Genomic DNA, 15,884 nt, shown 5'->3' with positions numbered 1-15,884 from the left:
CAAAACCGAACCTTCCTCTAGGTCCTTGCACCGGACCAAATAAAAGTTCGTGAGAAAGAGCTTTGGCATTGAGCATGTATATTACAAATATATTTAAAAAAACATATTACATACAATCAAATGAATATTTCATCCCCCACATGAATGGACGTTAGCTTTGCTCCATTATTCAATGACCCCACATGAATGGATATTAGTTTTGCTCCAGCCAACTGATGGTGGCAGCGGAAATTTTATAGAACTTATAATATATTAGAAAATCGGTCGAATCTAACAATTTAAAATTGAACTAGACGGTAAATTCAAAATTTATTCTGTTTTTTTTTTTTTTCGACGTCAAACCAAACATCAAAATTTTAAATTCACTGCATTTAAAATATTTTAACCCCTCTTAATTCAAACCAAACAATATATTGTTTTGTTATTCTTTGGAAATTTCAAGCATATTGCATTTTTTTTTTTTACATTTTAAATGATAACTTATAATAATTTATGATGTCGTTGATGGGGACCTCACAATAATAAAATTATAATAGAGAATGAGCCACAAATTAACTAAAAATAGTGATCATTATTGATTTTTAACTAAGATTTGTACTAAAATATGTGTAAAAAAGTTACTATTTTTAAAAGGCAATAAAAAAATCAGTCAAATCTAACACGTGAGAGATTAGGAGTTTAATTGGGCTAAATTATTGCCATCTTAATTTAACTTTTCACATCTTTTAATAAAAAAAAAGATGCGTTTTTGAGATTTAAAGATTTGTGATACCAAATACTAGTTCCTATGAAGACAATATTTTTTATTTTTAAAAAATGGGATTAAACTAATCCTTTTTAAAGAAAGAGTTGATACATCTCAAAAAAATTCATTTGAATGATACAAATCTCAGTATATTATTTACTCAAAAAACTTTCATAGTTAAATTTTAAGTTTTTGAACTTTGATTTCAACTAATATAAACTTAATTTGAGTATCTTGGAAAGACGAACCCAACAGCAACAGCAACAAAATGCTAAATAAACAAATCTACGATGAAAAAGAGTCGATACGAGTTTATGAAAATTCATTTGAATGATACAAAAGTAGCTACTTTGACTTGTAATAGGCATAAACAACATAGAACGTCTTTGCTGCAGTCAGCAAAAGCAGGACAACAACAACCATCAAAGAGAAGAAAGCCAATGAATTGCTAAAATAACTATGGTTAAAATTGGCTCTCCAAGTATTCCATTTACTGCTATAGTAGCGATTGACCTGCACCGATAGCTCCGACAAGTAGCAATCATCACTGTCGAACACTACCTTCTTGCAAAGCCGGCTGAACATATCGACCACCTCCTTATCGCTCCCGAGCTCATGCTCGATAATTTTCTTGTCATGCAAGTACCTGACATCCACCTCCGAGTTTAGGAGGTTGTCCATAAAGGAAAGATAGGAAGTAATATGATTGCCGCACTCCAAATGACATTGCTCAAACACTAAGAGATTAAGGAAGAGTGATTTGATCCCGTCCTGAATAAGAAGGCGGGGGATGTAGAGGACGCCGTCCTTGAACTCAATGTCCCAAAACGGTACGCCTGTCCGGCGCCGGAATTTAATACCGGCGTTGCGGAGATTAGCAACGCATGGAATGAATTGCTGATGCCGCTCGTAGGCCATTGGAGGCAAGCAAGCGTCGGAGCAGAGCATTGGGCAAGCGAATTCAACGGGCCGGGCGGATTGCTCGCTACGGAAGCTCGGCCGTGGACAGGAAGCTAGCGTGGAGAGCGGAAGGAGGCTGCGGCGGAAGACGTCGAGGCAATGTAGGGCTCCGCCGCTGCTGCCAGCTTCGTAGAGAGTATCAGAAGACGGGGTGGGACAGAGGAGCTCCTCGGTGGGCATAAGAGGGTTGAAGAAGCGGAGCGCGAGCGGAGCGACGAGGTATGCGCGAGAAGGATCGTAGCCGAGCTGAAGGGCAAGGATCCAGTCTAGGACGAAGAGAGGGAGCTGATTCTCAAGCATTATCATGTCGCGCTGGAGAGAGTGCATGATGCCCCGGACGGCGAAGACGGGGTCATCGGGGGAGTAGCCGAGACATCGGAAGCCCTCGAGGGCAACGCCGCGGAAGAGCTCGAGGGCGAATATGGAGTCGAGGACGAGCGATTCAACAAAGGCGTCGGAGGACATGGAGATGGGAGCCTCGTAGCAGGAGCGGGCACGGTCTTCGAGGAAGCGGGCGGCGTCGAGGTAAAGGCGGACGTCGTGGCCAGTTCGGTCAAGAACGCGGTAAAGGGAGCGCCATTTGTGGCCATCCATGGTGCGAAAGCGGCGGCGTCCGCGGTGGTAGGGGCCGAGGGAGACGATCTTAGGGGTGTAGGCTGTCTGATCAACGTCACGGAGGCATTTAGGGATGCGATAGATGGACTGGGTCTCCCAGTGGGAGGAAGCCTCGTCTTGTCGGGCCTGGTTGATCTTTTCCAGGAATTTCGAGATGATCGGCGGTGGCGGAGGAGGAGGCGGCGGCGGCAGTGGCAGCGGCTGAGACTTGAGAAGGGGTTTGATCGCGGAATTGTACTTGTACAAGCCGAGGGGAATAGGCCTGGCTATCGGGTTTGCCTGGGGTATGCGGAGATTAGCCTCGATGGTTTCCTTGAACTTGAGGGTGAGGATGTAGAAGACGATCAGCTGCTCGTCTAAGAGGTAAGCCATGTCTTCAATGGATGCCGAGAACGAGAGGAATGCCGAGTATATATAATTATTAATATATATTAGATTAAATTTAATTTTTAAAACTAATCCTATGTTTCACTCCGTCTCCGCCGTCTCCGTCTCCGCCTCCGCCTCCGCCTAATTTTATTTTATTTTCTAACGTTGGCACTTGGCAGTATTAGTTACAGACTCCACTAACAAGGAATATTCACTGCACATAACTAACCATGTGCTAAAAAGCAACACTCGATTTTGCTACAGTTTAGCTAAGAAGTGCGAAGAAAATACCAAGACAAAGATGCTCAAAGGAGGCGATGGATGTCCAAAAGCTTTGCAGAAGATGAAGCCTTATGTGGCCATGATTTTGCTACAGTTTAGCTGTGCCGGTATGTTCATAATCTCAGTGGCAACTCTCAAGGATGGGATGAACCAATTTGTGCTCGTTGTATATCGTAATATTGTTGCTGCGGCTGTCATTGCTCCTTTTGCACTTCTGGTTTGAGAGGTTATCTCCCTTTTACCTTATAAGAAGATTAAATAATTTAAGCTTCAGTCTGATTATAGTGATTCCGTATGAAATAAGAATTTGATAAGTCAGTTCATATGCTCATAAAATTTTATGGTGTGTTTGGATGCTTAGAGCTTAAGTGAAAGGAAAAAAAAAAGGTTCAAATGATTAGTTATGGATTCATCATATTCAACCGGAAATTTTTGGAATTTTATTTCATTTGCTTCACTTTTCTTCCAAACAAATTGGAGATTGTAGGTAACTAAATTTCCAATAATTTGATAGATTCATTATCAAGCAACCTGTTCTAAGGGCATCTCCAACCGAAAATCTCATTTATCACTCCAAAATGAAATGTAACAAAAAAAATGGTGTGATTCATCTCCAATCAAACTCCATTTTGCGCCCAGGTAACCATCTTTCTCCTTCGCATGTTTTTTCGGCAAATCCGGTAGAGACAGAAAAATAACGCAGGTGAACAGTGCAACGTCAATATTTACGTCGCACTGTTCACCCGCAACCAAATGCTGGAAGTTTTGCCGTTCGGCTAGAGCTCGCGAGCGACACCATTCATGCGTTTAAAGTTCGGTTGGAGAAGGCCTAAATTTTCATTTCATTTCTTGCAACTTACCTTCAATTTATCTAAAAAATCTTAAATTGTTTCATGAAACGAGAGTCTAAAGCAAATAATATTCAGAACAAGGTTTCAATATGATCATGGTTGAATATTGAACTATGATGTAGTGATACTTCATTATTTTATTACAGGAAAGGGAGACCTAAGATTACACCAATCATTTTCATCAAGATATTGGCACTTGCAGTTTTGGAGTAATGGTTCCAGCCCTTTGCTTTCTCAGCTTAATATTCGTTGAATAAAATCTGTTGTGGTCCATAGCAAGCTAATTATGCTTCTCGTCTTATAATTTTATAGGCCAGTGCTTGAGCAAAACTTCTATTGTATGGGAGCTAAGTTGACCTCAGCAAGTTTTGCTTCTACGCTGGAGAACATAATTCCAGCAATTACTTACCTTATGGCCCTTGTTCTCAGGTAATCCTTAAATTAATTAGTTGAGACAAACACATAGGAAGTTATTTTCCTTTAATTTTACTTTATGTCAAAATATTACCTTCTTCAATTAAGTACAAAATCACATAGTTCAAATTCATTTCATCATCATGATTGTTAATCACAGCTCAAATGTTCAGAGGTCTGCTTTATGTGTTGTAAATTCTATTTCATCTTAGTTTTCATTTGAATATACAGGAAACTTATTTGTAGTTCAATTTTATTTCCTTTTATGATAAAATTTTTAAAAAATGGCATATATATCCAACATGCATTTAATAATAAGGGGTTTTAAATACATTACACTCAAAATTATAGAATTTATTTGTTTAACATATAAACTACTATTTATATAATTAATACTCAAAATTTTAAGTAACATAAAAAATAACACCCTCCTCGCCCTTTACGCTACAATCACCTCACCGATGGCGAGGGAGAGATTATTGGTAGTAAATTGATGCAACAGTGGGGTTTCAGTAAAGGACGGCGGAAGTTATAAGTGAAGAATACAACGAGGATGTCACATAAGACTAAAAGATTTAAGGATGATGACTAAAGCAGTGCATCATAGACGCCACAATTCTCGACAAGATCCCTTAACGACTTCCTCATCTCTTCTTCGTTAATGGAAGCTTCTGCTGGCAGAGGAGGGGGATACCCGTAGAAGCCCCTTCCCGGTAAGATCCGTCGAGACTTTCTTGTGTTAGGAGAGATCCGTCGCAGCTTCCTTTTCATCATTAAGGGTTTCATTGACTCTATTAACCTAGTGCTATATTATGTAATAGTGAGTTTTAGGTGTTAATTATGTAAATGCTATATTTTTGACTGCTTTGGATGTAAATCCCCCTTAAAAATAAGGAATATCTGATTGTTCAAAATTGTCTGCCCATAAGTTGGTTTTCTGTATTTCTTAAATCAAACTTCTTTATACTTTTCATCAAACTTGCACAACAATTTTCACCTCATTGTCCAAAAAACTTAACATCATTTATCCCACTCTCTCTCTTATTATATTTAAAGATAGATAGTATACTCCAAACTTAATACTTTACATTACATAAACTTGAACTTCATTTCTAAGTTTTTTTCAAAATTAATTAGAACTGAGAAGTTCGACATAAGGAGAAGAAGAGGCCAAGCAATGGTAATAGGAACCCTCCTGACAGTGGCCGGTGCAGTTCTGATGATTCTATACAAAGGCCCCATCTTCGATCTAGTCTTTTACTCCAAAGCTCGAGAGAAACAAAGCAACTCTACTAACTCCATTGGGCAAGGCAAAGACAGCTTCAAGTGGATGAAAGGCACATTTATGATGATTATAGGGAGCAGCAACAACTGGTCGGCCTTCTTAATCCTACAAGTAATTCAAACAAGCCTTTTTTAATTCCAATTTGTTAAGTTAAGCATGCACTAATTGCTAGTGATTAACTAAGTATGTTCTATTAACACAGTCAAACACATTGGAATCATATCCAGCTGAACTTACCCTTACTGCTTTGATCTGCTCAATGGGTGCGGTGATGAGTACTACAGTTGCATTAGTGGCAAATCATGCAAGTAGCAAGCCATGGATTATTGGTTTGGATAAGCGGCTTCTTGCCCCAATCTACACTGTAAGCAAATCCTTCACTTATTTGTAGAAAGTTGTTCACATAGAGGAAAGTTCTTTTGGATTTGTATAATGTTCTATATAAATTACAGCACTTGCTATAAGTGTAGAACTTGAAGAAGCCTGTGAAGGTTTTATGTCTTAAAGAGAGCAGCTCTCATGCTTATAATTTTGCAGGGGGTGGTATGCACTGGAGTTGCTTATTACGTGCAAGGGATAGTGATGAAGGAGAGGGGTCCAGTGTTTGCAAGTGCTTTTAGCCCTCTTGTCATGATTATGACAGCCATTATGGGCTCCTTTATTCTGGCAGAGAAGTTATCTCTAGGAATGTAAGCATTAATGAATTATGAATAAGATGTTATAATTCTTTTAATAATAGTAAAATATTATGTGTAGTAATTTAATTATTTGAAAATTTTCTACTCCCATAAATGACCAACATCATTAGCTATAGCTTCATGGGCGGATCCCCCTTAAACACGGGGGGGGGGGTTATTATATGATTTTTTAAGGTAATTTGTCCATCTCCATCTATTTTTTAGTCTTTATTACAATAGTTTTTAGGCAATTGCGCCCACCCTAAAAGTTATAAAATACTATAGTCTTTAGGCAATTGCCCCAAACAGAATTAAACACATTCTATAAAGGTGTAATTGTATTGGGATTTTAGAAAAATTGTCCCCCCACCCCTTCAAAAATTGTTCCGGGGGCATTGCCCCTTGACCCAATGACCTGATCGGGCAGGTTGAACCCCGCCAGGGAGCGCTGCCCCCTTGGACCCCCAACATTTCTGTGAAGCGGATCAAGGATATAAATAAATAAGGGTCGAGCTAAATTCAAGGCAACTTCAACATACATTTTGTAGAAATTGAATGATTAATCATCTTTAGCGACCATTTTATTTTTGTCTCTATTTTTTGTCGTTATTGACCTATTTTCTTGTAGCGAAGTGTCGAGCCAATTTGGAGGCAAAACCAATAGTTACTTATAAATTTGCCTCCTAAAAAATTAAGTTTGGGTCTGCCATTGCACATCTCAACTATAGATTTGGCTAATGAATATTCCTATTTTCTTAACAACATTCCATTATAAATTCGATGTTATCAAAAGCATTTTCTCAAAACAAGTAGAACGTACAGTTTCAAACAACCACTGACTCAAAAAAAATAGCAAGTGTTCCTTTAATAACTACGTTGCTAAATTGTTTCTATAAACTCTTTTGACTCTTCTTCATTGGTAACTTTTACAAGACTATTGGAGCTATTATAATGGTGGCATGTCTCTACGCACTCCTGTGGGGCAAAAGCAGAGATTATCTAAGCTCATCTAAAATTGAAAGAAATGCAGGAGAATCAGAGTTATGAAATTTGAGATGTTTTGAATTATGACAAATTTTGCTAGATTTTTCCATTTTACTAGACGCAGTTAGAAGTAAAAGTGAATTGAGTGAGAAAAGTTAGTGGTTTACACATGGATAATGCTTTGATACATCCTTCCATTTTGCAATGAAATTAATTTGTGTCTGCATGATGGGGCTTTGATCGTCATTTAGAGGATGGACGATATTGGTAGGGAAAAGTCAGCTTTTTCTCTTTAACCTGTCAGTTGGCCACGATCTGCTAGTGGCGTTCATGGAAATATTGGAAATTCTTACAAAATTGCTGGCCCAATTTTGATTTTATAAAATTTATCTTTTAAATCTTCATGATATCCTATTGTTGCATATAGCCTTTTCTATGTTAATTACCCAACTTTTAATCTTGAAGGAATATCCTCATTTATGATTCCAATCTTTTGTTTGATCTATGATATTTGAACTTATCACACCTAGATAAATTCATCCTCAAGGATAGTGCCATGCCATTCTTTATCGAAAACATGTATGTAAGGTGTTTGAAGTATTTTTCAATTAGAAGAAGATGTATACTTAGCAATATGGTGATATTAATTTCTTGCTTTGATATGAATTTTTTTTTTTAATTTCTGGAACAATGGAGAAAGGCTTTCATATATTGATCTCATATTTTTGTTATAATGGTGATCAAAATGAGATGCTAAAGCTATAAATATTTTCTTATGTTGAGATGGGTCACGTGTTGAATAAGACATTCATTAAAAAGTGATAATGCGGCATTCTCATGTCTTGAAGATTTTCATGGGTGTATAGTCCACCTTTGAACCTGTTTAGAGAGGTATGATGGTTGCATAGAGACCTTATATCTAGTAAAATTCATGGGAGTGGTTTGATTTGAATATACGAGCTCTACATGCTCTATATTTTATAACATACATGATTCAATGTGCAAAACAACAGTTTGGTTAAAGTCTTCTGGCTAAAGTCCAAAAGCAGTGAAAGGCAATATTCATTGATTAGTCTGTTTTATGTCTTGAGGCTTACAGACGTTGTTGTAGTAGTGCCCAATGATATTTAATTTGTCATCTTGCTTAACTGTTACAAACTAATCATATCCATTTTCAAATTTGAAGGATCAGAAAGCAGTGAATTATAGTGGTTTATTTCCATATGGCTGTTACAACATCACTCTCCAAGTCTAATGCTTTGAAGCAGCATACATTCAAACTCATTATTTTCATGCAATTGTATTGTTCATTAATTGTTTTGCTTTTACTGGAATATTATTTTGATGATATACTCATTCACTTGAACTATTGGATGAATGTGAAGTTCTAAAAGTCTTTTTTTCTTTTCGCAAATTCGTTTGGCATAAGCTTTGAGTTGGAATAAGTGAGATGGAGATTTGTTGTTAGAATTTGCTTTCAACATGAAATGTAGAAAAATCTTGTGAATTTCTTTCTGAGTAAATGGAGGTATAAAATTAATTGCATGTTTCATAAGATGGTATCAAAACCACTTTCTTAGAATCATATAGTAGTTGTGTTTTGACATCAAACAGGTTAGTTGCTTGTTGCTTCATTTGGAGAAATATAACTTTGGCTTTCATACATGTATAGTTTCATTAAGATAGTGTTGGTGGAGATATGAAGGAAGATTTGGTATCTGTTCAAAACTTCATCTGTGAACTCCAAAAGACCTTTTTTCCACATTTCTTTGTCCACTTAGTGATCATGAGTCTTGGGAAGAATATCCTGCATTACCTGATGTTGAATGTTCAGTTTTGGAAGGAGTGTTGAAATGCCTGTTTGTATAAGTGAACTGCAGTTGCTTGGAATACTTCTTGTTAGTGTTGGCAGAATGATGTTTGTTGGTAGGTAAGTTTGTTTGAAGGATGGTTGGAAGGTAGTTAGAAAGAAAGACATAGCTCGTTTTCTCCCTCTTTACTTCTTTCCCATTCCCTTTCTACTATTTTTTTTTTTTTGTGCCTCGAGATGAAATAAAAAAATGTATCAGGTATTTTTCATATGACCCGAGAGTGAGAATTTACTGGATTTCTTTTTGATGTTTGGTGTTCTTATGCTATGGGATATTTCTAATATACTTTTTGCCTGATTGTTGAAATTGAGAGCAGAGAAGTTCATTTCTCTTTTGTAAGAAAGAGGGAATGGTCACGTGAGAGCTCAGATACATTTAGATATAAACATGTTGTTATCTTGATAGATGAGCGACTGCTTCTGCTTCATTTTGAATGGTTGTATTTTTTTCTTATTTCTCCTTTACAAAAATCTGAGAGAACCAGTGGTTGATTATAAAAGAATGGACGTAGAGGCAATCTAGATCGCGTGGTTTTTCTTGAGAGATAAAGTATGGAAGGATTCGGTCACATGTTTTATAGCACATGGTGTGAAAGTTCCAAATTGTTTTGGAAACAAGACAAGTACAATTTTTTTTTTATTTAACTTGGGCTCCAAACTGTTTTGGGAAACAAAGCATGTGCAGATTTTTCATTGTTTTAGACTCCAAATGGTTTTGGGAAACATAGCATGTGCAGTTTGTTTTTTACTGTTTTAGGCTCCAAATGGTTTTGGAGACAAAGCAAATGCAGACTTTCACTATTTTGGTGTTCCAAACTATTTTGGGAACAATGTTAAATGCAGATTTTTACTGTTTTGGTGTTCCAAACTGTTTTGGGAACAAATTATATGCAGATTTTTACTTATTTTAAGTTCCAAACTGCCTTGGGAATGGATTAAGTGCAGATTTTGATGCGTTTTGTAGTCCAAACTGGTTTGGAGGCAGTCTTTTTACTCGTTTTAAGTTTCAAATTGTTTTGGGAATCGATTGGATGAAGATTTTTATTCGTTTCGTGCCCCTAACTGTTTTGAAAATGAGATCTTTGCACCCCTAGCACCATAAGCAAGTGGGAGACTTGTTTTAGATTGGAAAGGTTACATGAATGGCTTTATTATTGGAAACCTTACAAAAGTCTTTGAGTTGTTTTGTGTGGCGAGTCTTTATGCATTTCTTTTTTGTGGACATTTTATAATGAAGGCTTTTGCGAAGTTTTCCTTATTGGAAAGTTTTCTTTTTATATAATGAAAGTTTTGTTGAAACTTTCTTGTTAGAAAGTTTTAACGGATTAATACCCCACGCCTAATATAAGAGCACTCGGTGATTTTGTGTCAGATAGGGCTTTCGGGGTTTCTTATAAAAAAATAATAAAAAAAAAAGGGTTTTGGGGTTTGTTTTGTTTGGGAGGTTTTATAAATTATTATTATTTTTTTTAATTTGCTTTGTGTAGCAAGGTCTCTTTGATGTCTTTTCGAAACAAATGATCTTTCTTATTTGAATTGGCTTTCTTCTTTAGTGTTTGCTTCTAAAGTTGGATCCCTTTCTTGGTTAGGTTCCCTTCTTAGTTAGGATTTTCCCCTAGCTATGGTTCCTTTCCTTCCGCCTTTTAGGTCATTCCGTACCTTATCAAATTATCTTCTTCCTATCGGGTTTATGTGTTTGCTCGGCTCTCTCGCCTTGAGACTACCGAACAGACCCCGACACCTTCTTACCTTTTATAGATACTTGATGTGGATTAGTTGTTGATAGAAGCTTAGACAAGGAAGGAGACTTCTGATGTTATGGAGCAAGTCTGTGATTTTTTAGTATGTTGTGGTGCAAGTGCTTGATTTCATTTGAAAATATGCGAGTTTGACATTTTCTTTAAATAAATGCAGGAAACACTTCCTAGATTGTCCCCTCGCCTTGGAGTTGAGCTCATACAAAAGAAAATTGCTGCCGCATTAGAACAATAGGTTCATTTTGCAGGCGATATTGCTTTAATTTATAGATTTAAGGAACAAGATGGAATATGTTATTATCTGCCCCAACTGAATGGTCTTTGCTTTTCATCACAAGGCAAGAATTTATATGTCAGCCTTATTTTTGCTTTGATTTTTACTACCAAACCAAACAGAAGTCATGATCTCTTGAGTTTACGGGATTGTTTTATCCCATCACTAGTTTGGTGACTACAATTGCATTTGCTGCTCTGCTTGTGGTGTTCGATTTTTCCAGATAATTGGTAAATCCTTGATTACTTGCAGGTTTCTAGTGCTTCACCAGATAAGTTTATTCCAGGTATTAGTTCTTAACCATGCTGCGGAATCTGAAATTACTTGATGTAATCTAGTGGGCTCAATACAAAATAATTTGAAAGTCTATATCTTCATTAACCCAGCTGGGATTTATCAGAACTCAAACACCTTCCATGCAAAATCTGATTAATATGTAGTGGCATATGTGGCTGTTCAACGGTCTATCAAAAGAAGATCATAGATTGCAAATTTGATTAGGAACACTTTCTCTTTTAACGGTATGATGATGATGACAGCATTTGTTTTACATAATAAAATAGTTAGGTTATTAAGCGGCTTCTTGAGCTTGTAGGAGAGCATCATAAGCTTCCCTGCTATGCTTGGTTTATCCGAGAGAAACCTCCAGACCATCATATTAATCATTTCCATTTTTCCCTTGCTGACACAGTTTGTGCCTTTATGGTGATATTTGTCCTCCTAGATAAATTCGTCTTCTCCTTCATATCCAATTTTCGTGTTCTTCTTCATCTCCCTAGATGAAATTCATCTTCAAGCCCAGCATAACCTAGAAATCTATAAAGCACGAATGACTAGGTCTCATGATCATTTGGTCTGTCCTAGTAGCTTTAAGGAAGGCGAACTTGTACTGATTCATAGAAGACCTATAATTCCCCATCGTTGCATCGGCAATAAATTCAACCCAATGTAGGAATGACCCTTCATTATCGAAAAGACATATGAAGGAGGAGCCTACGAATTTATAGATAGCCGGTCAAAGACCTATGCCGCAGATTAATGATTAATATTTACAAAAATAATATACATAACAATCCAACTGAGAAGGTGCTATGTTAGAAATTCCTCTTGTAATACAAGAGTCAATTTACATATATTCCTATAAGGCAGGACCTAAATTTTAAATTTTTCAGTAATACATGGGGTAATTTATATATACTCTTGTAATGCATGAGGCACTTGTCATATTCTCCTGTAATACGGGAGGCAGTTTATATATATTCCTGCAATGCATGAGACATTTATCACGTTCTCCTGTAAGGCAGGAAACAATTATATACATCCTCCTATGTAAGAAATATTTGCATATTCTCCTGCAATGTTATATATATATATATATTCTCCTGCTTATATATTCTCCTGTAATACGAGATACAATTTATATATATCCCTGTAATGCATGAGGCATTTGTCACACTCTCTTGTAAAGCAGGAGGTTATTTTATACTTTTTTCTCCTGCAATACATGAGATACCTTTCGTGTTCTCTTGTAAAGGAGGCAATTTACATATATATGCATGCAATGCAGAAGACAATTTTATGGCTTCCTGCAAGGCAACAAAAATCTATCATATCTTTCTGTAAAACATGAGGTAATTTTATATATTCCCCTGTAAAACAGGACATCGTCAATACATGCTTTTGTAATACAAAAGTCAATTTTCATATTCTTGGAAGGCATGAAACACCCTTTTATATTCTCCTACAATGCATGAGGCAATTTTCATACTCTCCTGTATTTCAGGGGACGATTCATGCATACTCCTATAAACTAGGAGGCAACTTTCATATATTTCTTGTTAGGAAATAATTTTAACTTACTCCTTTAAAATAGGAGCCAATTTTAATATATTCATACAATGCAAGAGATAATTTATATATCCTCCTACAAAGCATGAGGCATTTGCCATCTGTCTTTGTAAATTAGGCGGTGAATTTTGTATAATCTTGCAAGGTTCAACAAGTCTAAAGGTGGAAATTACGACAAATTCATTGTGTGAAAATCACACAACCAAGTTGTTGGGAGACAATTTGTTGGCATATAACCGTCCCTCGCGTAACTTCCCCACGTTAACAAAACTAGACAACACGTCAGCCATGTCCTAGGCACGTTATGAAGGCAATAGTTTGTATAAAAGAATGAAGAAATAGAAAGAATGGGCTTACACTCACCTGCAATTGGAAGATCGGCTTTCGGCTCTGCTCCTGTGATCCTGTTCCGTTTTAATAACTACTAGAACATGGAGTAATTCTTATGGTTGAGAGATGATGGAATTCCTTCAATGTTTCTTGCAATGTTCAGAAACTGCGTTATCTCCATGTTAAACTCAAACGAAAGGTGAAATTAGTGAAGAGAAAAATCATATCTCCATCCCATATGAGAAGCACAACTTTAATCGATGAATTGGATTCCTTAGAATTCAAATCAGAATCAGTTATTCTTTCTCATTCTAATTTAAGCAAGTATTATATTCTAAAAAAGATTCATTATCTGCCTTACATGATGGGTCACAGTAGTTGGAGTCAAAGGTTTAAATATTTTAGCATTCAAAGGAGAGCTGTAATATTATATATATAATAGCCCACATTTGAAGTTGATAATTTCTTATCTAATAACGTTCATATCTCCTGAGTATTCAAAAATTACTCAAAAACTTTATTAATTTTGATACCTCTCGATCCTGTGTTGATTTTAATCTTCTCTACCATGAGATTGTTTCTTTCTATTATGTTGTGTTTGCTGCTACCTTTTTCCTTGGATGAGATAAAAAATATTATATTCAGTTTAAGGCCAACGAATCTGTTGAGTCGAGTTGATTTTTTGTGTTCTTTTTTCTGACCTTTTGGGACTCCAATAAATGAGACCATCTTGCTTACTTTCTTAACCTTTATAGAGCTTTGGACTTCATGAGAAGGATGACACATGCATTCGAAAAATTATTACATGCGGAGATCGAATATAAAACACCATTGTGTAAAGACAAATCAGACAATTCTTTATGTTCGATCTCCGCGCGTAATAATCTCTCTCATGCATTAACCTATCTCATCCCTAAAGACATTCCACGCTTTTTCAATGATTTTTTATTAACTGAACTGAGCAAGTGCATGTGATATTCTGCATCATCTCAACATGATTCCACAGCTAGTAAGTTTATCTGTGAATACTCTACAATATTTTCTAGAAAACTAATTTATCAAATGTTTTGTCTTTAATCAAATTCCTGAGTAAATTGAATTATTTGGTTCATCTTTAGAGACTATTTTGCTCTTTTTCTGGGGAGAACTGTTTGAGCCTCGAATCTCACACTATTGCTTTCCATATTCCTTTAAACTCGACCTTTCGCTACTTTGTCTTCTGTATGCCTGAGTTATTTGTAAAGTGAGAAGCTCTAAATTATTTACCCATGATTCCAAAGTTTCTGAATCCAGTTCTTTGGTTCCACATTTTTAATTTGGTTCCGTTTTGGTCAGATCAACCATATGGATCAAAGCCTAATATGATCAAATTTGCTTTGGGATCTCTCAAGCTTGCTCAATTACCAGGTTCTCAACATTCAATATTTCTTCATTATTTGACTGAAAGGTGAATAGCTGCATCTTCTTCTATAATAATATCACTGTAATAATGACCTGCATCTTGGATTTTGATATTAGAATAAGTATGTTGTAAATCTCTATACCCCGCAACTAAATATATAAAAGTGACTATCCTAATGATACACTGTCTTGTCTTGCCTCGTAAAATTAATCAGAAGTGGGAGATGCCACTTCTCACTCTAAGATTTCCAGGCCCTCATCTCTTCAGGCAATAAACTAATATCTGCAAACCTGTTTCCACACAATGCCTTCCATGTGCTATTCAACATGAACGACAGCAGCTAAGTACGGCTTATCACAGAGCGGACAGCAAAGCCCATGCCAATGTTTTTTTTGGGGAAAATGAGGGCAGATGCCAATATCATGAAAAAAAAAGTTACAATTAAGGTATACCAAAAAAGGTTTAACCTCAAATTATGAGGAAAAACCAAAAACCTATACCCCCGATGAGAACAAGAAAAAAAAAAGAATCAAAGTAAAGACAGTCCACAAAACTTAGATGCAGAAGCATCTAAAGTACTCAGACTGTTAATCGCAAATAAACTTACTGAAACCGGCATCCACGTCACGAAATCTCCTGGTTGCCCTAAATGAGAAGGCCCTCCAAGGAGATGATTAGCAGCTACATCATCGTCCTTGCACGAAAATCAAACAACCAGTAATCCATCGTGCAAAATCGGATCGCCACAAAAACAGATTCCAGAAAATCCAGTAATAGGAGTTCCCAGCACCAGGGAACTCCACTAGCCCGAAACCAACTGTCAGCCCAGTTAGCCAAACTGAGAGAAAAACATAGAACCAAGAGAGTCATCCAGTTTTCAACAAGAAGAAGGCCCAGCAAACACCATATACAACAGAAATCACCTCAACCGCATTCCTTTAATCATGCCAAGGAATCCTAAGATTATCCGAATTCTTCCAGTTAGCAATTTTAGCATCAACGGCATTTTTGATGGTCAAGGAAAGAGAAGAGGAACATCTAAACTTCCCATTGAACCTCCTTTGATTCCTTTCTCTCCAAATATAGTAAGATGCACAGCTCACAGTGAGCAAATGAAATTCTTTTTGATGCACAGCCCATGCCAATGTTACTGCTGCCAATATCAAGAATGATCCAGCATGTAATTGTGCACTAATACCATCTGCAATGTTCATAAAGAAG

General features: G+C 36.6%; 1 protein-coding gene and 2 pseudogenes across 1 annotated transcript; 1 reads left to right on the top strand and 2 right to left on the bottom strand.

The window, feature by feature from the left end:
• Positions 1-1,029: 1,029 nt before the first annotated feature.
• Positions 1,030-2,994, bottom strand: LOC110099802 (UPF0481 protein At3g47200-like). The gene has a single exon (XM_020827087.2). The coding sequence runs from the start codon at positions 2,690-2,692 to the stop codon at positions 1,091-1,093; it is 1,602 nt and encodes a 533-aa protein (XP_020682746.2). The 5' UTR covers positions 2,693-2,994; the 3' UTR covers positions 1,030-1,090.
• LOC110099804 lies at positions 2,542-11,251 on the top strand (annotated as a pseudogene).
• Positions 11,252-15,058: 3,807 nt separating this feature from the next.
• LOC110099798 overlaps positions 15,059-15,884 on the bottom strand; it is a 7,826-nt pseudogene continuing 7,000 nt past the window's right edge.

This window comes from Dendrobium catenatum, unplaced genomic scaffold, assembly GCF_001605985.2.
Source record: "Dendrobium catenatum unplaced genomic scaffold, ASM160598v2 fragScaff_scaffold_220, whole genome shotgun sequence".
NCBI lineage: Eukaryota > Viridiplantae > Streptophyta > Magnoliopsida > Asparagales > Orchidaceae > Dendrobium > Dendrobium catenatum.
Note: the sequence above shows the minus strand (reverse complement) of the source record. Positions and strands in the feature narration are given on the sequence as shown.